This window comes from Oncorhynchus keta, chromosome 19 (genome assembly GCF_023373465.1).
Source record: "Oncorhynchus keta strain PuntledgeMale-10-30-2019 chromosome 19, Oket_V2, whole genome shotgun sequence".
Classification (NCBI taxonomy): Eukaryota; Metazoa; Chordata; class Actinopteri; order Salmoniformes; family Salmonidae; genus Oncorhynchus; species Oncorhynchus keta.
Genome location: NC_068439.1, coordinates 34,877,901 through 34,904,626, shown reverse-complemented (window position 1 = coordinate 34,904,626; position 26,726 = coordinate 34,877,901). Strand labels below are relative to the sequence as shown.

The 26,726-nt window shown below is 41.4% G+C and overlaps 1 protein-coding gene across 4 annotated transcripts in view; it reads right to left on the bottom strand.

Moving 5' to 3' along the window:
• Nucleotides 1–26,726, bottom strand: part of LOC118398107 (atrial natriuretic peptide receptor 1-like) — a 114,542-nt gene that overhangs the window by 63,696 nt on the left and 24,120 nt on the right. For all 4 annotated transcript variants that reach the window (XM_035793141.2, XM_035793142.2, XM_035793140.2 and 1 more), the window contains exons 4-6: nucleotides 23,278–23,465; nucleotides 16,729–16,842; nucleotides 8,365–8,500 (exon numbers count right to left, since the gene is read on the bottom strand). In XM_035793141.2, coding sequence (XP_035649034.1) covers nucleotides 8,365–8,500; nucleotides 16,729–16,842; nucleotides 23,278–23,465 — 438 coding nt within the window. The remainder of the gene's footprint in view (nucleotides 1–8,364; nucleotides 8,501–16,728; nucleotides 16,843–23,277; nucleotides 23,466–26,726) is intronic.

The window sequence follows — 26,726 nt, the reverse complement described above, 5'->3', positions numbered from 1 at the left end:
GGGTGCAGAGTGAAGTAGTGCTTTGATACAAAGACTGACTGTGAGACGTATACTAACATTTCAACGTTTGAAAGCCCTGACAGTGTGTGGTCACTGCAGGCCTCCAATTACTGCACCACTTTCAATTATTTTATCAGATTTTATGCACTTTGAAGTGTGTCATTAGATTTTTTTCCACACAGATAATGCCTAGGTAACTGGATTAGTCTATTTAGAAAATGTACCCAATTACAGTCCAGGTCGCTACCCACATGAAAAATACTACAGTTTATAGAAAATACTACAGTACTATCTGAAAAAAAAAAACACTGTAGTAAATACTACAGTAATGCCCGCAAAAACACGACATTCCGCAAAAATATGACACTTTTTTAACTGTAGAAAATACTACAGTATACAATTTGCATATACCCTGCCCATTCCCCTCTATCCCAATTTCTGCCACCCATAAGTGAGAAACCTACTGAACATGCCAAGTAGAGATCATATACTGTATTACCTTCCCGACAGGTTATAGAAAAGAACAGAAGCCCTGGACTATCTGTTTAGACCTCAATCCAACCTACCAATGAAAATGGCGCCGCAGTGGATAGCAGCCATTTTACGGGCTTCTGACGGGCTCCTAATTTACATCTCGCTGGTTTTTCCATGCATCATCAAGTCCGGACGGCACCCTTGGGTAAGATGAACGAGGGAGGGGTGTGTCTCTTTGTTAACAACAGCTGGTGCTCTCGAATGTTAAAAGAAGTCTCACGTTTTTGCTTGCCGAGTTAGAATACCTCATGATAAGCTGCAGACTATACTATTTTTTGTAGCTATCTATTTACCACCACAAACTGATGCTGGCACTAAGACCGCACTTACCGAGCCATAAGCATAGAAGAAAATGCACATCTAGAGCAGCAACTTCTCGTGGCCAGGGATTTTAACACAGGGAAACTGAAATCAATTTGACCTATTTCTTACCAGCTGTACCACCTGTGCAACAAAACTCTAGGTCACCTTTACTCCACCCACAGAAGCGCATACAAGGCTCTCCCTCACCCTCCATGTGGCAAATCTGACCATAACTATATCCTCCTGATTCCTGCTTACAAGCCAAAACTGAAAACAGGAAGTACCAGTGACGCACGCCCTTCAATACGGAAGTGGTCCGATGAAGTGCATGCTAAGCTACATGACTGTTTCGCTAGCACAGACTGGAATATGTTCTGGTATTGATCAGATAACATTGAGCAATTTACCACATCAGTGCATCGACAACGTCATCCCCACAGTGACCATACATACCAGGGTTTCCGTTAACTGGTAATTGAAGGGGGAAAAAAGCCGATAATTAAAATTGTTGCCGACCAAAATGACAGGGAGAAGAAAATCCTGTTGCAAAATAATGCTGTTTATTCATTGATGGAAATACCAGTCAATGTTAATAGATTTGCTAATTGGTCTGTAGGTTAGTTTGCATAATTCTGTGGAATGAAATTGGCATGTGTGTATTGTCATTAGTCATCATGAAGGCCTATCTAATTTATCCAACATAACTATTACATGCGTACTTGTCACGGATCCCTTCAGAACTTTCATTACGCACACCTGGCCCCTATTCCCACTGATTGTATTTGTTTATATGTGCCCTTTGTTCACCATGGTCTTGTCGATCATTTTTACTATGTCCGTTGGTCATGTGAGTACCTGTGCTGTTTGTTTTGGGCTTTCGTGCCATTGTGGATTGCGCAGATGATTACGGGTCTCGTCCCGTGTGTTAATCATTGCGCGCGTGTTTTATTTATTCAAGGTACTCCTCGCTCTTTTGTTTTGTGTAGTGTTTATTTTGTTTTCGTCACCGTGCCTTTACACGGCACGCCGTCATTTGGGCTTAATATTTTTATTTTTTAAACAATGTAACTTCAGCAGCTGCAACTGGCCCGTCCAAAGTTGCCACAACGGGTCAGTCCGACGATGCAACTTCAGCAGCTACAAATGGTCCATCTGACGCCGCCGCAACTTCAGCAGCGGCAACTGGCCCGTCCCCGTGCCTTTACATGAAACGCCGTAATTTGGGCTTAATTTTAAAAAACTATTACGCATTCCTGCGCCTGTCTCCTGACCCTTCATACCAACGTGACAGTACTGTATACAGAGACTATTTTGAACTGGATTTCTACTGTAGTAAAACATGTGCTTTTCAAAGCCAATTCAATATGCAACAACTCTAAATGCAATCGCATGTTAAACTTTTGGGGCACAAGAAAAAATAACTGCTATTTTTATTTCTCAACTGGTAATTGAAGCACGTCTCCCATTCACCAATTAAGCGCAGGCAACAAGCTATCAGTGTGTCACCGACCACTTTACAATGTGAGCTGGAGGCAGTATGCATTTTGAAAACATAATCCATTATTTGAACCCTGAATATTATTATCTTACTTCAAAGTAGCTTTTAGGCAAAATCTGACCATGGACGTGGAGGCAATTATTTTATAAAGACTTTCAAGCTTACAATTCATCCTACATTTACATCATTTAGCAGATGCTCTTATCCAGATCGACTTACAGGAGCAATAAGTGCCTTGCTCAAGGGCACGTGGACAGATTTTTCACCTAGTCAGCTCGTGGATTCAAGCCAGCAAACTTTTGGTTACTGGCCCAACGCTCTTAACCGCTAGAATACCTGCCTGCCATTTCTACCATTCGGCATGCCAGTTATGATTTTCACGTATGCATTTCTGTCTCTGCCATATGGACACATTGATACATCGTGATCCATTGGCAGCTAAACAAATGAGTGCATGGAACTCATAGCCTATAGGCCAAATGCAGCACTAGGCCTTTAACATCCATGTCTCTTTCACTCTAGTGATTGGTGATTATCGAGGTGGAGATTGTTGGAAAGATTTTTCAAATAGCTTACTGTGAGGGACTTATAGGGTTAAAATATTATCATTCGTAATGGATGTAAAAAAAAACAACAACACTTTCCTACATTTCTAAGTTACTAAACATTATCAGGAAGAAGAAACCAGACACATGCTCATATGGTGCACTCCAAACAAAAGACAACGGAAAAAAATGTAGAAATCTCATATATGTTGGTTATGAAATAATTCAAAACTTGTTTCTCACAAGGGTAGCAGGTTGTAACGTTTCCACTCCGAGAATGAGAACAGTAAATGACTGTGATTAATACATGCATTAACAGAAATTGATGTAACCGAATGACAGGGATTAAGGGTACATTGACTACTGGTGACATATGTAATGGGGAATTGATTGAAAACAAAAAACAATGGGAAAATAATTCACACAATGGAACAATGAATGCGCAAGAATTGGCGGGGGACAGCTGAGACATTCTGGAGAGAGATTTGCCTATACAGAGCATTTGGAAAGTATTAAAACCCCTTTACTTTTTCCACATTTTGGCTTATTCTAAAATGGATTAAATAAATAAAAATCCTCATCAATCTACACACAATACCCCATAATGACAAAGCGAAAACAGGTTTTTAGATTTTTTAGCAAACGTATTACAAATAAAAAACGGATATATCTTATTTACATTGGTATTCATACCCTTTGCTATGATACTCAAAATTGATTGGACATGATTTAGAAAGGCACACACCTGTCTATATAAAGGTCCCACGGTTGACAGTGCATGTCAGAGCAAAAACCAAACCATGAGGTCTCAGGAATTGTCCATAGACCTCAGAGCCAGGATTGTGTCGAGGCACAGATCTGGGGAAGGGTACCAAAAAAGATTGGAGGTTCTCATGAACACAGTGACCTCCGTCATTCATAAATGGAATAAGTTTGGAACCACCTTCCTAGAGATGACCGCTTGGCCAAACTGAGCAGTCAGGGGAGAAGGGCCTAGGTCAGGAAGTTGACAAAGAACCTGATAGTCACTCTGACAGAGCTCCAGAGTTCCTCTGTGGAGGTGGGAGAACCTTCCAACAGGACAACCATCTCTTCAGCACTCCACCAATCAGGTCTTTATGGTAGAGTTGCCAGACGGAAGCCACTCCTCAGTAAAAGGCACATGACAGCCCGCTTGGAGTTTTACAGAGGGCACCTAAAGGACTGTCAGACCATGAAAAACAAGATTCTCTGGTCTGATGAAAAGAAGATTGAACTCTTTAGTCTGAATGCTAAGCGTCATGTCTGGAGGAAACCTGGCACCATCTCTAAGGTGAAGCATGGTGGTGGCAGCATCGTGCTGTGGGGATGTTTTTCAGCGGCAGGGACTGGGAGGCTAGTAAGGATCGAAAGTACAGAGAGATCCTTGATGTGGCTCAGTTGGTAGAGCATGGCGCTTGGCGCTTGTAACGCCAGGGTAGTGGGTTCGATTCCCGGGACCACCCATACGTAGAATGTATGCACACATGACTGTAAGTCGCTTTGGATAAAAGCGTCAGCTAAATGGCATATATTATTATTATATTATAAAACCTGCTCCAGAGCACACAGGACCTCAGACTGAGGCGAAGGTTCACCTTCCAACAGGACAATGATCATAAGCACATAGCCAAGACAACGCATGAGTGGCTTCGGGACAAGTCTCTGAATGTCTTTGAGTGGCCCAGCCAGAGCCCAGACTTGAACCCTATCGGACATCTCTGGAAAGACCGATAATAGCTGTGCAGCGATGCTCCAAATCCAACCTGACAGAGCTTGAGAGGATCTGCAGAGAAGAATGGGAGGAACTCCCCAATTACAGGTGCACCAAGATTATAGTGTCATACCCAAGAAAACTCGAGGCAGTAATTGCTGTCAAAGGTACTTCAACAAAGTACTGAGTAAAGGTTCTGAATACTTATGTAAATGTGATATTTCCATTTTTTTATACTTTAGCTAAAATTTCTGAAACCTAGTTTTTGCTTTGTCATTATGGGGTATTGTGTGTAGATTTATGAGGGATAAAAAAAATATATATATTTTAGAGTAAGGCTGTAACGTAAGAAAACATTAAAAAAGTCAAGGGGTCTGAATACTTTTGAGATGCACTGTATCTTCGCCACACATCCCTCCCTTCTTGTCTCAACATTTACAATTATACTCAAGACACATTATCTTCACACATATTTTAGATGCTTTTCACTGACAGCCAGCACTCAGTAATCAGCTAGGCCTATCGTCACGCACACTGCCCAAATTGCGGGCTTCCAACAAAGCTTGGGATTTGAAACAATCCACAGATATTTTTTTTTTAAAAAGCTTATGATCCTCATTTCCTCTGTGGCTAAGTCATGCTTTCTGGTGAAGTATTTTGAATTATTTTATTTATTTCTGTAAAGACAGGAGTAATAATATCATTTTGGCAAATTGATTTCCGTTTACTTCCCTATTGGATCCGCTATGCTTTCTCTCTTCTGTTCTATTGATTTTCATATCAACTTTATTTAGTTTTCCATGAAGCCAAAGGCACAATCCTAGTCGTATTAGCAATCCATCCTAGTTGTTGAATTTTTAGATTACCCCTCTTTCTAAGTTTCTAGAAGAGATTTTCATCTGTCACATATGGAACCGACATCAGGTGTGCTGTTTAGAACGGGTGTTTTCCTGTGAATTGCATTTTGGCAAATGTTTGAAAATGACTTTTTATTGACTGCTTCATTACATTAGTTGCATGTTCTGTTAAGATGCATTACCATAATTTAAATGTTATTTCTGTCATTTTGAGCACAGTGGGTGGACACCCTACTTTAAATCTTCCCGGTAATGCTGTCCGGTGCCACATTTTCCTAAGGGAAACCTTGATATGTACATATCCCAACCAGAAGCCACAAAATACAGGTACCATTCGCACTGTAATAAAGGCTAGAGCTGCCACTTTCAGGGAACAGATTGTGCAACATTTACCCATTATTCCTTTCAAAATTCTTCAAGCTTCGTCAAATTGGTTGTTGATCATTATTAGACACCGACACAGATTTTAAAGTAGATTTAAGTTAAAACTGTAACTCGGCCACTCACGAACATTCCCTGTCTTCTTGGTAAGGAACTCCAGTGTAGAGTTGGCCTTGTATTTTAGGTTATTGTCCTGCTGAAAGGTGAATTCATCACCCAGTGTCTGGTGGAAAGCAGACTGAACCAGTTTTTCTTATAGGGTTTTGCCTGTGACATTAACTTTTTATTCGTAAAAACTCAGTTATTAACGATTACAAGCATACCCATAACATGATGCAGCCACCACTATTCTTGAAAATATGGAGAGTGGTACTCAGTAATGTTAGGGATGCAAATCTAATACAACACAGAGCACTTTGTATTCAGGACAAAAAATGAATTACATCTGCTGTATTATTTTAGTGCCTTGTTGAAAACAGAATGCATGTTTTGGAATATTTCTGCTTTTTCTTTTACCCATCTACCAATAGGTGCCATCCTTTGCAAGGCATTGGAAAACCTCCCTGGTCATTGTAGCTGAATCAATGTTTGAAATTCACTGCTCGACTGAGGGACCTTAAAGATAATTGTATGTGTGGCGTACAAGAGATGAGGTAGTTATAAAATAATTATGTTAAACACTATTATTGCAGAGTGAGCATGCAAATGGTTAAGCAAACGTTTTACTTCTGGAATTATTTCGACTTGCCATAACAAAGGGGTTGAATACTTATTGACTCAAGACATTTCTGCTTTTCATTTTTTATAAATGTTTAAACATTTCTAATAATATCATTCCACTTTGACATTATGGGGTATTGTGAGTAGGCCAGTGACTTTAAAAAAAAGTCTGCTATAACGCAACACAATGTGGAAAAAGTCAAGGGGTGTGAATACTTTGACGGCACTGTAAATTCTGCATCTACCTCAATGACCTCGCAGCCTGCACGTCAACTCGGTACTGGTACCCCGTGTACATAGCCAAGTTATTCCTTGTCTATTTATTCCTTGTGATATTATTTCTCTTTTTCTCTGTGTTGTTGGGAAGGGCCCATAGGTAAAGCATTTCACTGTTAGTCTACACTTGTTTTCTACGAATCATGTGACCCAATAACATTCAATTTTATTGGATTTTGATTGATTTGATTGACAGGTTATGGAAAATGTGCTATTTTATTATTTCTCCATTATGTTTGCTACCATGCTGTGTTATGTGTTGCTGCCATGCTGTGTTGTCTTAGTTCTCTCTTTATGTAGTGTTGTAGTGTCTCTTGTCGTAATGTGTGTTTTGTCCTATATTTTTATTTTATTTTAAATGTTTAATCCCAGCCTCCGTCTCCACAGGAGGCCTTTTGCCTTTTGGTTGGCCATCATTGTGAATGTGTTCTTAACTGACTTGCCTAGTTAAATAAAGGTTCAATAATAATATAATAATAAAACTAATTCCTCAAGGAGGAATTTGGGGAAGCAGGTAGCCTAGTGGTTAGAGAGTAGGGCCAGTAACCGAAAGGTTGCTAGATCGAATCCCCAAGGTAAAAATGTGTTGTTCTACCCCTGAACAAGGCAGATAACCAACTGTTCCTAGGCTGTCATTGTAAATAAGAATTTGTTCTTAACTGACTTGCCTAGTTAAATAAAATAAAAGGAGAACGACTCCAGTCAAAGACATTAACACTATGGTAAATAATAGATTCATGTCTGCAAACACTACAGTATACTAGCCTGCAAAAACTACGTTATATACTACAGTCTGCAGTATACTACAATCTGCAAAAACACTACATTAATTACTTAAGCAATAAGGCCTGAGTGGGTGTGGTGTATGGCCAATGCGGAGTGCCTGGATACAGCCCTTAGCCGTTGTATATTGGCCATATACCACAAACCCCCGAAGTGCTTTATTGCCATTATATAACAAGGCTGTCAGCCAATCAGCATTCAGGACTCAAATCACCCAGTTTATAATATAGTATATACTACAGTTTTATTTTACTACATTATTCATACTATAGTTAACTATAAATGCTACAGTATACTACAGTGAATACTACAGTGAATACTACAGTAAAGTTCTCAAAAACACTACAGTGAATACTATAGTATTTATACCATAGTATTTTTTATGTGGGATTGTTATTGTAATATTTTGTACAGCATATTGTGGTATCCATCTCATTGTGTAAGCTACATGTACACTCCAAAAGGGTTCTTCGGCTGTCCCCATAGGAGAACCCTTTTTGGTTCCAGGTAGAACTCTTCAGGTTCTAGATAGCACCTTTTTTCCCCCAAAAGTGTACAGATGATGGGTGACATTTTCTGTCCAACGCACAGGCCTTGAAGTGAGCTAAATAGTGATCTTACCAAAAACAACCATATCATTTCAAATGGATGGTATGGCACTACTGCAAAATAAGTTTGGGAATATTGTATTGATACCGGCATTGTTTGTGTGTGTGTGTATCTGCATTGACTCACCATGGTACGTGCGGTTCCACATCCTCTTGGTGACGATGTCCCCTCGCGGCCGGCCCCCTCCCTCGGCCATGGTCTCGTTCAGGGCCTGAGAGTAAAGCATTACCCCGTCATAGAAGCCTCCTGCTATCAGGTTCGTCTAGAAAGATGGAGGGAGGAGGACAGTCATTAAATCTTGTTATATCCACTCTCATACCATCTGTTGTTCTCTCCTCTTCATCTGTTTATTGTTACTTTTCCACCTGTCTATCTTGTCATTCACTTTTTAGTCCTCTACCTCTCTCAGACACACATCTCACGTCTGAGAGTATCCATAACAAGTGTGTTTGTTTGTGCGTGTAAGGGTGTGTGTGTGTGAGCCAGAGTCAAGCCTGTATGTTACTCAGTGTTTGTAAGCACGACTGTGTGTCTTGAATAGCCCTTGAAAGAGTTCACGCTGACATAGGGATTATTTACTGGCCCCGAATGCAACTGTGTAACTATAAATATGAACTATTATAGAATGCCTAACACAGGCCCAAAAGTAAAAACCTGTATTTGTTTGAGTTAGAGCCCAGACTAGGACCTTGGATTTACACTTGTGCCAAAACTGGCCATATCTCCACATCACTCAGACATGGAGAAATAGAGCCTATTCCCCTGTGGTTAGAAATATGTCTAACCTCCCACTGCGGACTTGGGACAGCTGGAGAAGCCCTGTAAATGAACCTTGACGATGCTGTAAATGGCACAGTCCACTGGAATATCCTCGGAGTAGCTTCGTCTCTTTCACTGAATCATAATTCAAGCCATCTACAGTCAGGTCCAGAATTATTGGCACCCTTGATAAAAGATGAAAGAGATTTTGTTTAACAAGTAATAATTCTTTATCTTAAAAAGATAGGGGTATTGGCACCCCTGTTTTCAATACCTTTCAATCCCTCACCTTGCGATGACAACGGCACTGAGACTTTTTCTAAAATGTTTTATAAGACTGCAACACTTTGGGAGGGATCTTAGACCATTCCTCCACAATCTTTTCAGATCAAGTCGGGAGACTGACATGCCCATTGCAAAATGTTTTTTTTTTCAGGCCAATTAACCATTTCTTTGTGGATTTGTATGTGTTATTGTCTTGCTGGAAGATCCACTTGCCTACAATGTTCAGCCCTCTGGCCGAGGCAAACAGGTTTTTGGCTAAAATGTCCAGGTACTGGGTAAGGTTCATGATGCCATTGACCTCAAGAAGAGTCCCGGGATCTTTCTCTGAGCAATTGTATTAGTTTAAAATAAAAATGTTTTGGGAGGATACAATATATCTCTCAATATTTGTATTATTTATTTTACTCAGTCTTTTTGTTCATCTTCATCAAGGGTGCCAATAATTCTGGACTTGACTGTATGTCCATTTATTCTACCTTTATTTAACTAGGCAAGTCAGTTAAGAACAAATTCTTATTTACAATGTCAGCCTAGGAACAGTGTACAGGAGCAGAATGACAGATTTTTACTTTGTCAGCTCAGGGATTTGATCTTGCAACCTTTCGGTTACTAGTCCAACGCTCTAACCACTAGGCTACCTGCTGGTTACTAGTCCAACGCTCTAACCACTAGGCTACCTGCTGGTTACCAGTCCAACACTAACCACTAGGCTACCTGCTGATTACTAGTCCAACGCTCTAACCACTAGGCTACCTGCTGGTTACCAGTCCAACGCTCTAACCACTAGGCTACCTGCTGGTTACTAGTCTAACGCTCTAACCACTAGGCTACCTGCTGGTTACTAGTCCAACGCTCTAACCACTAGGCTACCTGCTGGTTACTAGTCCAACGCTCTAACCACTAGGCTACCTGCTGGTTACCAGTCCAACGCTCTAACCACTAGGCTACCTGCTGATTACTAGTCCAACGCTCTAACCACTAGGCTACCTGCTGGTTACCAGTCCAACGCTCTAACCACTAGGCTACCTGCTGGTTACTAGTCCAACGCTCTAACCACTAGGCTACCTGCTGGTTACTAGTCCAACGCTCTAACCACTAGGCTACCTGCTGGTTACTAGTCCAACGCTCTAACCACTAGGCTACCTGCTGGTTACTAGTCCAACGCTCTAACCACTAGGCTACCTGCTGGTTACCAGTCCAACGCTCTAACCACTAGGCTACCTGCTGGTTACTAGTCCAACGCTCTAACCACTAGACTACCTGCTGGTTACCAGTCCAACGCTCTAACCACTAGGCTACCTGTCGTCCAGCCATCCATCCTCCCACCCATCCACCAGCAAACCTTCAAATCCAAGCAATGTTAGCTGAAACATTGCCGACAAACTATACACCCACCCATCCAACCAACTATTCCTTCATACATTAATCAAACATAAGCTTAATATAAACAAACATTATGCGTATTTAGCCAGTTCTCTTCTCTGTCTGTTTCTATTTAAATTGATATTTTACTCTGTACAAGTTGTGGGATTCAGTGTGTATTATCAGTAAGTACAGTAGTGATTGGATATTAGTGACTCATGCCGTGTTAGGTATTTTGACAGATGCTGTCGTTGTTGCCCACAGGTAACAAGAGATGAAGATATGAAGGAGTTTAATAATGAAACTATGAGTCTATAATGAATCTCCAAAGCATGCAGAAGTAGTTGTAGGGGTGAGAGAAATAAACTTCCAATATGGGCATTTAAAGTGTTGGGCGGCTGAAAGACTTACTATGTCAAAAACAGTGGCCAGGTGGACTGATTCAAGCCCAGTACAGACACATAGAAGAGAGAAAAATAAAGCTTGGTGTGTGGAGAGAGCTGTTCACTGGCAAAAGACAGAAAGAAGGACAGACGGACGGACTAATGGGCGGACAGACAGACAAAAGCCAAATTTCTGTTCAAAAAGGCAAGTTTCGTCCTGGTGAGTCGCAGACCGATGTGACGGCAAAGCAGACAAAATTAAGTAGGTGTTGGCCACAGTGGAGTCGCACAGAATTGCGTCTGTGACTCACCAGGACGCCACCTTTCAACCATAAATGTGGCTTAAAGGCCCAGTGCAGTCAAAAACGTGATTTCTCTGTGCTTTATATATTCTTCCACACTATGAAGTTGGAATAATACTGTGAAATTGTGAAAATTATGATAATGCCCTTTTAGTGTAGGAGCTGTTTGGTGGGATGGAGTTTTGGCCTGTCTGGTGACATCACTGTAAATTGGGAAATAGACCAATAAGAAAGAGTTCCAAACCTCTCTGCTCTGCCAATAACAGCTAGTTTGCAGGCCACTCCCAGACAGTCCTAGTAAAATTCTTGCTTGAGAAATTGCTCTTGCTAAGAAGTTATTATTTTTACCATTTTAATTGAAAACAATCACAGTTAGGTACTTAACTGTATCCAGAAAGGATTTGATATTGAGATAAAAATTGCTGCATTGGACCTTTAACAGGCAGGCAGACACAGACAGACACAGGTACATGAGCTGGCCCCTGAGCGAACAACATTCCCCACACTCCATCCCTTGTTGGCTCTAATAAAGGTGGAGCGCCTGCCCTCCACATCGCTCGTTCAGCACTTTAGAAGGCACCACCTAGGGACGTTGAGTACCAAATTAAGCTCTCTTACAGAGGAAAGCCCTGAATTTTAGCCAGGCAGCTCTCTACACCCACACTCCCCCTACACCTCACTCTATTACCACCCACAACTCAAACATAATAACATCATTTATATACCTTGACATGGTTTCACACATTTAATGTCTTGCACAAACTGTGTAATTTACTAAATGTTCATAGAGACATTTTCATTTGTGTATTTAGGTGAAACTTACTATGTCTACCACACAAATGCAATAAAGATGCATGGAACTGCTTTCACGAGCTGTCAAATCCACACAGATGTTTAGCCTGAACTTTAGCCCGTCTCCTGGTGTAATAAGCAGGGCTGCTCAAGTATACTGTGCAATAATGGCTGCCATTTCTACATTGGATCTGTGTTGCTATGGAAATTAGGAGATCATCAAGTTTTCCTAAGTGTCAAATGAGAGGGGAAGCGTAACTTTCTACCTTTCCTGGACTGCCGCTGTGCTAATTAGTGACCAGCTCGCTAGCTTCCTAACTGAGGGGCCATTGATTGGGCTGAGACTAGAGACACTGGAGTGTGACACACAGCCCTATCACTCGAATTTAGGTCAGCTCCACCATGCTTATGAGAGTCTGTGAGAGACTTTCCAACAACCTTAGCTCACTGACATTGAACCCAGCAGTGGCTATAAAGCAACAGTTTGTTATTTTCCATAAACAACATGATGCCACACAACAAAAAGATCCCCAAAATCTTTCCAAGGGGAGATATGTAACTCAATATGCTCTATTTGACAGATAAATCCCTGTTTGCAGTGTAAAGAGACCTGTGACATAACTTCATCCATCGAAAGCCAGGTTTGTGTGGAAAATATACACTCGAGCAAGCCCAATAATCCACTTAGAAAACAGGGTGACGCATGAGATTCATGAATGCTACTACTGTATGTTTCAACACCAGGATTCTCAGAGACAGAAAGAGCAGTAAGCCACTGGCATTCAGCCTATTTTAATTTCTGCAAGATGCTTCTGTACAGTATATCACATTGTGAGCTTGTTATCGGTTCTATAACCTATACTATATTAGCATAGCCAAAAATAACATTTTTTATTTTTTATGAATGCATAGCTAACCATTTATTATAGCAATGGTTACCAGAACTGCATGTCCCAACATGCAGAATTTAGCATTTAAGTGGAACATCTAAATCTGTTGCCAGACAACAGTCTAATTAAGTTGTCATTTTACTTGACATTCATACTTAGGGATTGTGCAAACCAAGTGCAAGGAAATTACCATTTCTAGATGTCCCACAGCGATCACTGACGGACTTTAAAATAGTGGAATTTAAATGCAACACCTATACTATACTTATACCAGTTTGATAATTGCATACTGGTAATTAAGGTAATTCTATACTAGCAAATCCAGCCAGAGCCAGAAGGCAAAACACCAGAATGTTAATTCTCTACACAAAAAGGCTTCTTCAAAGGGTTTAACCCCCAAAAACATTTTGTTTTTTCTAAGGGTGTAGATTCAAAGCATAGACTCCAATCTTCACCTTTATATAAATAATTACAACACGAGAGAGAGAGAGAGAGAGAGAGAGAGACAGAGAGACAGAGAGAGAAAAACTATCTAAATAAAGAGAAAGATTGGGAGAGGAGAAAAGAGAGGGTAGCGGAAATTGTGAAGGTGTTTTTTGATATACGAGGGGCCAGAGTCTTAACCACCCCATTTATGTCACTAGAAGCTTAACTGGCATGCTCTGCCCTGAATAACTCATACAAGCAACATTTATCCAGTAAACCCTGTTGATGGAATGGGACAACCCAAGGATCTGTAGTGGGGACAATGAGGAATTACTATAGCAGTATATCGTACAATTTTCCGTCCACTCCTCATAGGACATTATTCAATCATTGAAAATGGTGCATCAAATGACAATATTCCATATCTACGGTTGCGATTCAAATACCATTTAAGAACTAGTGTTGCACACATCCCATTGCAGCACATCTGCATTGGTGAAGAATAAACCTATCTACGTTTTTTTTACCATGAGATCCATTAGCACTGAGGGGAAATCATGAAAATTCTACAGCCTCTTGGATGTCCTCTCTTGGTCCCAGCAGCCTTTGAAATGTCATGCATTGTGAAGGCAGGTAGAGGTGGTACAGTTTGGGCCCACATCGGTAACAGTGAGCCAGTTACACACCTTGCGAGCAAAACATTTTAGCGATCCCTTTCATGACAGCGAAGACTAAAACAAAAAATGTTAAATTCATTTCCTGTAATTCTACACATTTTGCCATGCGGCTGAGGGAAAGATTTTGCTGTTTTTAATATGATAACTGATGATCAATTGGCCCAACCCCGGTTGGGGATTTGACCATGATTACTACACGTTTAGATAGCTGGCCGCTAGACTACCGTATCAATCTAAAAAATAATTTGCTGACATGGGATAATTGAGTGACTGCTGATGCACAACCAAATTTTTAAATTGCACCTTTTATTATTCTAACCTTTTATTGTATTATATTGTTATAGCTCTCAACAGTAAGTTGAGGCCAGGACTGAGTTCCAAAATATTCTTTGGTTTGATTTTTTTTATTGGTCAGCGGGCCTACAAAAGGGGGTTGGGCATCCCTGGCAGTCTCTATGGGTGTGCCACAGGGTTCAATCCTCGGGTCGACTCTCTTCTCTGTATACATCAATGATGTCGCTCTTGCTGATGGTGATTCTTTGATCCACCTCTACGCAGACAACACCATTCTGTATATCTCTGGCCCTTCTTAATACACTGTGTTAACTAACCTCCAGATGAGCTTCAACTCTCCTTCCATGGCCTCCAACGGCTCTTAAAACCTCTTGCAACTACCCATCCCGTATCTGGGAGAATTGTCATCAACTACACTAATTAGCATAGCGCAACGGTCAAAATATATTATTAGAAAATATTCATATTCATGAAATCACAAGTGAAATATAGTGAAACACAGCGTAGTCTTTTGTTAATCACCCTGTCATCTCAGATTTTGAAATTATGCTTTACAGCCAAAGCAAGACAAGCGTTTGTGAACGTTTAGCGATAGCCTAGCATAGCATTATGTCCAGCTAGCAGCAGGAAGCTTGGTCACGAAAATCAGAAAAGCAATCCAATTAGCCGTTTACCTTTGAGGATCTTTGGATGTTTTCACTGACGAAACTCCCAGTTAGACAGCAAATGTTCCTTTTGTTCCATAAAGATGACTTTTATACAGAAAATACCTCCTTTTGTTGGTCATGTTATGTTGAGAAATTCACTGGAAATAGCAGTCACAACAGCGCGTTTACGCTCATTCTTCAAAATAAAGGCCTGAAACTACGTCTAAAGGCTGTAGACACCTTAGGGAAGCCATAGAAAAAGAATCTGGGGCCTCCCGGGTGGCAGTGGTTAAGGGAGCTGTACTGCAGCGCCAGTTGTGCCATCAGAGACTCTGGGTTCACGCCCAGACTCTGTCGTAACCGGCCACGACCGGGAGGTCCGTGGGGCGACGCACAATTGGCCTAGCGTCGTCCGGGTTAGGGAGGGCTTGGTTGGTAGGGATGTCCTTGTCTCATCGCGCACCAGCGACTCCTGTGGCGGGACGGGCGCAGTGCGCTCTAACCAAGGTTGCCAGGTACACAGTGTTTCCTCCGGCACATTGGTGCGGCTGGCTTCCGGGTTGGATGTGCGCTGTGTTAAGCCACAGTGCGGCTGGTTGGGTTGTGTATCGGAGGACGCATGACTTTCAACCTTCGTCTCTCCCGAGCCCGTACGGGAGTTGTAGCGATGAGACAAGATAGTAGCTACTACAACAATTGGATACCATGAAATTGGGGAGAAAAAGGGGTTAAAAAAATAAATAAATAAAAAAAGGAATCTGGTTGATATCCCTTTCAATGGGCAATAGGGATGCCTAGAAAGACAGAGGTTTCAAAATAAGAGTCACTTCCTGATTCGATTTTTCTCAGGATTTTGCCTTCAATATCATTTCTGTTATACTCACAGACAATATTTTTACAGTTTTTGAAACTTTAGAGTTTTCTATCCTAAGCTGTCAATTATATGCATATTCTAGCATCTGGTCCTGAGAAGTAGGCAGTTTACTATTCAGCAACAAAGCATCCTTCACTCATGTTGCCAAACATACCCTCGTAAAACTGACCATCCTACCGATCCTCGACTTCGCCGATGTCATTTACAAAATAGCCTCCTCTATTTATTTATCTATCGTGCTCCTTTTCACCCCAGTATCTCTACTTGCACATTCATCTTCTGTACATTCTACCATTCCAGTGTTTAATTGCTATAATGTAATTACTTCGCCGCAACGTCCTATTTATTGCCTTACCTCTCTTATCCTACCTCATTTGCACACACTGTATATAGACTTTTTCTACCGTATTATTGACTGTATGTTTGTTTATTCCATGTGTAACTCTGTGTTGTTGTATGTGTCAAACTGCTTTGCTTTATCTTGGCCAGGTCGCAGTTGCAAATGAGAACTTGTTCTCAACTAGTCTACCTGGTTAAATAAAGGTGAAATAAAAATAATAAAAAAATAATGAATACTTTTTGTCTATTTCATTCTGCCTGTGGGTCTGAAATAGGTACAATGCTTTTCAAAGTTGGATTTTCTTGAGTGTTCATCCTGTTGAGTAAGAGAGACGTCCTCGATTTTTTTGTCTCTACCACTCTTACTGACTTATTTCTGCCTGCTTTCTATTCTGACCTCCCAATGCCTGTCAATCAACCAACAAACCAGTCAAGCAACCAATCAGCCATCCCCACTTACCAGCGAGTCTTCTACGGTGAAGTTGAACATGTTCAATGCGTCCGTCTTCAGGTTGGACACAAACTCCAGGTACTCTGGGTTCTGTGGCTCTTTGTAGGTCAGGATCTTCACACTCTGTCAAGAAAAATGAATGACAACCAGTCAGAAAAACGCAATAACAAATAAGGTCCATCAGGACAGACTTTCCTCCATCTTGGAACTTTTTGAAAATCTTTGAAATAACACCAAATTCAGTATGTATGACCATGGTAAATCTCTTAACTTAGTTTGATGAGATTGGTTAAGAGATAGCTGAGTTATTGATAAATCAGGAAATCAGATTTTACATGTCCATTTAAATCCTTTGTAAATCCACTCCTTTGTAAATCAACTTTTTTGGATCGTCAAAGACATTACCATGATGAACCATGTTTGGCATTGATATCTTTAAAAATAAGGAAACTATTAACAATTCTCTTTTGATTATGTAAAAATCTTCTCATGGACTAAAAGTCAGATTCACTCCAAATATGATCTTTGAACTCATCACAATTGTCCCTAAGTAAAAATAACGTTGATGGCCACACTATTCTAGTAGATGCATATTAGTACATATGCTAAGATATGCTACAAATACTTCAAAAACCACACTGAATTTGGTATTGCCATCTTGAAAAACAAGGAAACTATTAGCAACTCATTCTTTGCATACGTAATGCTAATTCTCAAAATAATTTTCTCTTTGTGAACCATAGTCAGATTCACTCCAAATGTTGTATTTGTCTCATGATGGCACATAAAGGAAGGTAGTTCCTACACGATAGAGGGCCTGTTTTGTTATCCAACTGATCTTTTGTCCTTCCTGACATCCTATGAACTTCTTTCATTGCTGCTGACAGATATATTTTTTAAATTGTAAAAATCCAAAGAACATTTTGAATGAACAAAAAAAGAAGAATGAACAAGGAGAAAAACAAACTAGAACATTGTATGTATGACTCGACATGGGTCAAAATTCAACAAAGATCCAGCAACAACAAAAAAGGACTATATGCATTTCAGGTAAAATAATAACCAAATGTTTATTTTCCAGGACAAATTAGCTAGCAAGAGCAAGCTAGCTAAATGTCCATAAATGTTTCATGTGTGTTTCGACCTGTCCACAAATCAATATAGTTGGCCCAACCCATCGTTTTTTGGGACGAGAATGTGTTTTCAATCTAGAAATCGTTAGGAAGTTATCGAGGAAAAGAAACTAACGTCTGTGGGTGTGGCATAGCGTTTAGCCAGAGCAAGGAGTCTGGGTAGGCAAATTACCATCGTAAAACAATTCCATAAGTTAGTACGTATCGCCGTCTAGAGGCTTAGACACTAGTCTAGGAGGTTAAGTGGTATGCTAGTGTGGATATTGGACCAAACCCTTTGTTTCCCTTCCCTACCTCCGACTCATCATCCTTTTCTCTTTTTTCCTGTATTTTTACATGTTCAAAGCATTCACTACATCTTTGTGATATGCTGCCTTCTTTACATTTTCCAATCTATTTTTATTCATTTTTCTTGTTCACTCTTCTTATTGTAGATGGAAATCAAATTAAATTGTATTTATGACATACACACGGTTAGCAGATGTTAATTCGAGTATAGCGAAATGCTTGTGCTTCTAGTTCCGACAATGCAGTAATAACCAACGAGTAATCTAACCTAACAATTCCACAACTACGACCTTATACACACAAGTGTAAAGGGATAAAGAATATGCACATAAAGATATATGAATGAGAGATGGTACAGAACGACATAGGCAAGATGCAGTAGATGGTATCGAGTACAGTACAGTGCCTTGCGAAAGTATTCGGCCCCCTTGAACTTTGCAACCTTTTGCCACATTTCAGGTTTCAAACAAAGATATAAAACTGTATTTTTTTGTGAAGAATCAACAACAAGTGGAACGACATTTATTGGATATTTCAAACTTTTTTAACAAATCAAAAACTGAAAAATTGGGCGTGCAAAATTATTCAGCCCCTTTACTTTCAGTGCAGCAAACTCTCTCCAGAAGTTCAGTGAGGATCTCTGAATGATCCAATGTTGACCTAAATGACTAATGATGATAAATACAATCCACCTGTGTGTAATCAAGTCTCCGTATAAATGCACCTGCACTGTGATAGTCTCAGAGGTCCGTTAAAAGCGCAGAGAGCATCATGACGAACAAGGAACACACCAGGCAGGTCCGAGATACTGTTGTGAAGAAGTTTAAAGCCGGATTTGGATACAAAAAGATTTCCCAAGCTTTAAACATCCCAAGGAGCACTGTGCAAGCGATAATATTGAAATGGAAGGAGTATCAGACCACTGCAAATCTACCAAGACCTGGCCGTCCCTCTAAACTTTCAGCTCATACAAGGAGAAGACTGATCAGAGATGCAGCCAAGAGGCCCATGATCACTCTGGATGAACTGCAGAGATCTACAGCTGAGGTGGGAGACTCTGTCCATAGGACAACAATCAGTCGTATATTGCACAAATCTGGCCTTTATGGAAGAGTGGCAAGAAGAAAGCCATTTCTTAAAGATATCCATAAAAAGTGTTGTTTAAAGTTTGCCACAAGCCACCTGGGAGACACACCAAAAATGTGGAAGAAGGTGCTCTGGTCAGATGAAACCAAAATTGAACTTTTTGGCAACAATGCAAAACGTTATGTTTGGCGTAAAAGCAACACAGCTCATCACCCTGAACACACCATCCCCACTGTCAAACATGGTGGTGGCAGCATCATGGTTTGGGCCTGCTTTTCTTCAGCAGGGACAGAGAAGATTGTTAAAATTGATGGGAAGATGGATGGAGCCAAATACAGGACCATTCTGGAATAAAACCTGATGGAGTCTGCAAAAGACCTGAGACTGGGACGGAGATTTGTCTTCCAACAAGACAATGATCCAAAACATAAAGCAAAATCTACAATGGAATGGTTCAAAAATAAACATATCCAGGTGTTAGAATGGCCAAGTCAATGTCCAGACCTGAATCCAATCGAGAATCTGTGGAAAGAACTGAAAACTGCTGTTCACAAATGCTCTCCATCCAACCTCACTGAGCTCGAGCTGTTTTGCAAGGAGGAATGGGAAAAATGTTCAGTCTCTCGATGTGCAAAACTGATAGACATACCCCAAGCGACTGACAGCTGTAATCGCAGCAAAAGGTGGCGCTACAAAATATTAACTTAAGGGGGCTGAATAATTTTGTACGCCCAATTTTTCAGTTTTTGATTTGTTAAAATAGTTTGACATGTCCAATAAATGTCATTCCACTTCATGATTGTGTCCCACTTGTTGTTGATTCTTCACAAAAAAATACAGTTTTATATCTTTATGTTTGAAGCCTGAAATGTGGCAAAAGGTCGCAAAGTTCAAGGGGGCCGAATACTTTCGCAATTCACTGTATATACATATGAGATGAGTAATGTAGAGTATGTAAACATAAAAGTGGCATAGTTTAAAGTGGCTAGTGATACATGTATTACATAAAGATGGCAAGATGCAGTAGATGATAGAGAGTAGAGTATATACATATACTGCTGCGCCTTCTTCACAACGCTGTCTGTGCGGGTGGACCAATTCAGTTTGTCTGTGATGTGTACACCGAGGAACTTAAAACTTACTACCCTCTCCACTACTGTCCCGTCGATGTGGATAGGGGGGTGCTCCCTCTGCTGTTTCCTGAAGTCCACAATCATCTCATTTGTTTTGTTGACGTTGAGTGTGAGGTTATTTTCCTGACACCACACTCCGAGGGCCCTCACTTCCTCCCTGTAGGCCATCTCGTCGTTGTTGGTAATCAAGCCTACCACTGTAGTGTCGTCCACAAACTTGATGATTGAGTTGGAAGCGTAAATGGCCACACAGTCGTGGGTGAACAGGGAGTACAGGAGAGGGCTCAGAACGCACCCTTGTGGGGCCCCAGTGTTGAGGATCAGCGGGGTGGAGATGTTACCTGCCCTCACCACCTGGGGGCGACCCGTCAGGGAGTCCAGTACCCAGTTGCACAGGCCGGGGTCGAGACCCAGAGTTTGGAGGGTAATATGGTGTTAATTGCTGAGCTGTAGTCGATGAACAGCATTCTCACATAGGTATTCCTCTTGTCCAGATGGGTTAGGGCAGTGTGGTTGCGATTGCGTCGTCTGTGGACCTATTGGGGCGGTAAGCAAATTGGAGTGGGTCTAGGGTGTCAGGTAGGGTGGAGGTGATATGGTACTTGACTAGTCTCTCAAAGCACTTCATGATGACGGAAGTGAGTGCTACGGGTCGGTAGTCGTTTAGCTCAGTTACCTTAGCTTTCTTGGGAACAGGAACAATGGTGGCCCTCTTGAAGCATGTGGGAACAGCAGACTGGGATAAGGATTGATTGAACATGTCCGTAAACACACCAGCCAGCTGGTCTGCGCATGCTCTGAGGACGCGGCTGGGGATGCCGTCTGGGCCTGCAGCCTAGCGAGGGTTAACACGTTTAAATGTTTTACTCACGTCGGCTGCAGTGAAGGAGAGTCCGCAGGTTTTGGTAGCGGGCCGTGTCAGTGGCACTGTATTGTCCTCAAAGCGAGCAAAGAAGTGATTTAGTCTGTCTGGGAGCAAGACATCCTGGTCCGCGACGGGGCTGATTTTCTTTTTGTAATCCGTGATTGACTGTAGACCCTACCACATACCTCGTGTCGGAGCCGTTGAATTGCGACTCTACTTTGTCTCTATACAGACACTTAGCTTGTTTGATTGCCTTGCGGAGGGAATAGCTACACTGTTTGTATTCGGTCATGTTTCCGGTCACCTTGCCCTGGTTAAAAGCAGTGGTTCACACTTTCAGTTTCATGCAAATGCTGCCATTAATCCACGGTTTCTGGTTTGGGAATGTTTTAATCATTGCTGTGGGTATAACATCGCCGATGCACTTTCTGAAGATTACCCGCTGAACTGTACATACTGTCCATAGACCAAGTAATTAGTCATTTAACATGACTGTATACATTTAGGCAATCTATAATGCTCAGGACGTGAGATATATTCTATTGATGTAATAATTAGGAATGTATGACAAATGGGCTCTGTGCTACATATAACACTTTTAAGACGATAGGCCCGATCTCCCACGAACTTGTGAGTAAAAACATGGCTGTAATTTAGGAATGTGGCGATAATGTTCAGAGCATGCATTCTGCAAAAATCTAACAATCCTACCAAACGTTATGCTGTACACTCTTAGAAAAAGGGTTCCAAAAGGTTATTCGGCTGTCCCCATAGGAGAACCCTTTTTGGTTCCAGTTAGAGCTCTTTTTGGTTCCAGCTAAAGCCAAAAGGTTTCTACCTAGAACCAAAAAGGGTTCTTCAAAGGGTTATCCTATGGGGACAGCTGAAGAACACTTTTAGGTTCCAGATAGCACCTTTTGTAAGCGTGTACTACACAGTAAGTATGCTAACGAAGCTCTGGACTTTACTTCTGAAGGTGTGAAAAATATTTGATTTACAGTACAGACTGCAGTACATGGCTATTTAGGGTGAGAAAACATGCTGACAGAGCTGTACAAAGCTGGCCTTCCCCCTTGAGATGCACGTTTTTTCCCCCAGTAGTGTGGTGCAGCTTGCATCTATTTAAACTGACCGCCAGAGAGACAAACATAACTTCAATTCACTGTGCAAGTTTGTTTTGTCAAATGGTTTAGTGTGCCGGGAAAATGGAGTAGCTTGGGTTAATTGACCGTAATACCAAGTTATAACTGGCTGTAACATTGTAGATGTGGACTGGATAATAGTCTTGCTGTCTGGGTACTGTCATCAAGACAAGTCTTCTGAATGCTTAACACCCTATATTCCTCACTCAGTGTTACTCTATCTGACAGTGTAATGGGAGATATGCTACATCTGGATATGTTTGGTTACATTTTTGCCATAGTCCTTTGTTCCTCAGTCATTCCTTTTCCTCATTCCTTCGTCTCTCATCCATTTCTCTCTTGAAAAAGGTACATATATTGCAGGAAAAAGATGCATGTTTAGCCAACCACTCTCCAATTTTTCAATTGGTTAGTGCTATTTCCTTGAACTTGCAATAAAACGTCCTATTTCACAATATTCTCAAAATGTATCATGTACCTCTCATTACCTACCAATACAGCTGCATGACTGATGTCTTTTTTCTCTTATCTGCTGCTGAGTCATCACTCATTTACCCTCCCTGCCTTTGTAATATCACTTATAACGACAGTACAGCATCCAACTAAATTCCTCTCCTCTTTCCCCTACTCGTGATATACCCCCTACATTCCTCTTTATTAGGCTATCTGGCAAAAGTGGAGTTAAATCAAAAATGAAACAATTCTCTCATCCCTCCTTCATACCAGTCAAATCCCACTCATAACTGCAGTGTAATGACAGTAATACATCCGAATAAAGCGCTTTTCTCAGACCCAAAGATGCAGTCCCCACTAAATCCCATTAAATCCATCTCCTATACCCCCTACTCAATCTACCCCTCCTTCGTTCCTACAGACCTCCCTCATCCATCCCTCTGTCATCCCCCTCTCACCCTGAAGGCCTTCTTAGCGGCATGGTCGTCTGCGTCTCCTCTGTACCAGGGCCTAGCGGGTCGCTTCCTCAGGCTGTGGCCGAACAGGTCGATGAAGAAGAAAGCATAGTCCTCCGGGGGCAAGCCCTCCCTCCAAAACTGTACCATCAGCATCCGGAAAGTGTCCCATGAGCAGCACATGTACACCACTGAAGAAGAAGAGACATAGAAGAGAGAATGTATCAGACATATATACAGTGGGGCAAAAAAGTATTTAGTCAGCCACCAATTGTGCATGTTCTCCCACTTAAAAAGATGAGACAGGCCTGTAATTTTCATCATAGGTACACTTCCTTGAACTTGCGATAACACGTCCTATTTCACAATATTCTCAAAATGTATCATGTACCTCTCATTACCTACCAATACAGCTGCATGACTGATGCCTTTTTTCTCTTATCTGCTGCTGAGTCATCACTCATTTACCCTCCCTGCCTTTGTAATATCACTTATAACGACAGTACAGCATTCAACTAAATTCCTGCATTTGTAATATCACTTATAACGACAGTACAGCATCCAACTAAATTCCTGCCTTTGTAATATCACTTATAACAACAGTACAGCATCATACATACAGACAATGAGAGAAAAAATCCAGAAAATCACATTGTAGGATTTTTTATTAATTTATTTGCAAATTATGGTGGAAAATAAGTATTTGGTCAATAACAAAAGTTTTTCAATACTTTGTTATATACAATTTGTTGGCAATGACAGAGGTCAAACGTTTTCTGTAAGTCTTCACAAGGTTTTCACACACTGTTGCTGGTATTTTGGCCCATTCCTCCATGCAGATCTCCTCTAGAGCAGTGATGTTTTGGGGCTATTGCTGGGCAACACGGACTTTCAACTCCCTCCAAAGATTTTCTATGGGGTTGAGATCTAGAGACTGGCTAGGCCACTCCAGGACCTTGAAATGCTTCTTACGAATCCACTCCTTCGTTGCCCGGGCGGTGTGTTTGGTATCATTGTCATGCTGAAAGACCCAGACACGTTTCATCTTCAATGCCCTTGCTGATGGAAGGAGGTTTTCACTTAAAATCTCACGATACATGGCCCCATTCATTCTTTCCTTTACATGGAACAGTCTTCCTGGTCCCTTTGCAGAAAAACAGCCCCAAAGCATGATGTTTCCACCCCCATGCTTCACTGTAGGTATGGTGTTCTTTGGATGCAACTCAGCATTCTTTATCCTCCAAACACGACGAGTTGAGTTTTTACCAAAAAGTTATATTTTGGTTTCATCTGACCAGATGACATTCTCCCAATCTTCTTCTGGATCATCCAAATGCTCTCTAGCAAACTTCAGACGGGCCTGGACATGTACTGGCTTAAGCAGGGCGACACGTCTGGCACTGCAGGATTTGAGTCCCTGGCGGCGTAGTGTGTTACTGATGGTAGGCTTTGTGACTTTGGTCCCAGCTCTCTGCAGGTCATTCACTAGGTGTGATTCTGTGATTTTTGCTCACCATTCTTGTGATAATTTTGACCCCACGGGGTGAGATCTTGTGTGGAGCCCTAGATCGAGGGAGATTATCAGTGGTCTTGTATGTCTTCCATTTCCTAATAATTGCTCCCGCAGTTGAGGACTTCAAACCAAGCTGCTTACCCATTGCAGATTCAGTCTTCCCAGCCTGGTGCAGGTCTACAATTTTGTTTCTGATGTCATTTGACAGCTCTTTGGTCTTGGCCATAGTGGAGTTTGGAGTGTGACTGTTTGAGGTTGTGGACAGGTGTCTTTTATACTGATAACAAGTTCAAACACGTGCCATTAATACAGGTAACGAGTGGAGGACAGAGGAGCCTCTTAAAGAAGTTGTTACAGGTCTGTGAGAGCCAGAAATCTTGCTTGTTTGTAGTTGACCAAAAACGTATTTTCCACCATAATTTGCTAATAAATTAATTACAAATCCTACAATGTGATTTTCTGGATTTTTTTCTTCTAATTTTGTCTGTCATAGTTGAAGTGTACCTATGATGAAAATTACAGGCCTCTCTCATATTTTTAAGTGGGAGAACTTGCAAAATTGGTGGCTGACTAGATACTTTTCCCGCCACTGTATGACTGTTTTAATACACTACAGAGAAATAGAGTCATTGTAATGTAGTCCTGTACAGTAGCGGTGTTTGGGTAAGATTTCCTCATCAATCTACACATAATGACAAAGCGAAAACAGGTTTATGGACATTTTTGATAAATCATATAAAAACACAAATAAAATTATTTACATAAGTATTCAGACCCTTTGCTATGAGACTCGAAATTGAGCTCAGGTACATCCTGTTTCCATTGACCATCCTTTAGATGTTTCTACAACTTGATTGGAGTCCACTTGTGGTAAAAATAATTGATTAGACATGATATGGAAAGGCACATACCTGTCTATATAAAGGTCCCACAGTTGACAGTGCATGTCAGGGCAAAAACTAAGCCATGAGGTCAAAGGAATCGTCCGTAGAGTTCTGAGCCAGGATTGTGTCAAGGCACAGATCTGAGGAAGGATACCAAAACATTTCTGCAGCATTGAAGGTTCTCAAGAACACAGTGGCCTCCATCATTCTTAAATGGAAGAATTTTGGAACAACCAAAACTCTTCCTCGAGCTGGCCGCCCGGCCAAACTGGGCAATCTGGGGAGAAGGGCCTTGGTCAGAGAGGTGACAAAGAACCTGAGTCACTTTGACAGAGCTCCATAGTTCCTCTGTGGAGATGGGAGAACCTTCCAGAAGGACAACCATCAGGCCTTTATGGTAGAGTGGCCAGGCAGACGCCACATGACAGCCCGCTTGGAGTTTGCCAAAAGGCACCTAAAGGACTGTCAAACCATGAGAAACAAGACTCTCTGGTCTGATGAAATCAAGATTGAACTCTTCGGCCTGAATGCCAAGGGTCACGTCTGGAAGAAACCTGGCACCATCTCTACGGTGAAGCATGGTGTTGGCAGCATCATGCTGTGGGGATGTTATTCAGTGGCAGGGACTGGGACATAGAACTGATTTGTGTGTGTGTGTTTGTGTTTGGCTTTTAGTTTTAAATTGTCCTAGGCTACCTGGCTAAAATGCTTGCTCGCTAGCCTAACTTCCTTTCAGGGGCAATGATGCGCCAGGCCACCTAGTTAAAATGTGCCTAATACATCTAGCTACATATTGAACTTCCATCCTCTCAGGGGCACAATGTATTGTTGGATCAGAATCCCCGTTATAATCATTGGCCAGTGCGGGGAATTAATTAAAACCGCAAGTCCAAATCCCTACCTACATCCATGGCTAATTTAGGAAAGGGATGATTTTAGCTAGCTATCCCTTGGAGGACAACGACACAACGAGATGCAACAATTTTTTCCTGTAAATTATGTTCGGTTTTTGATGTGATTGGTCTGAAGGCAAATCAAAACTGGCTTCCCTTGAC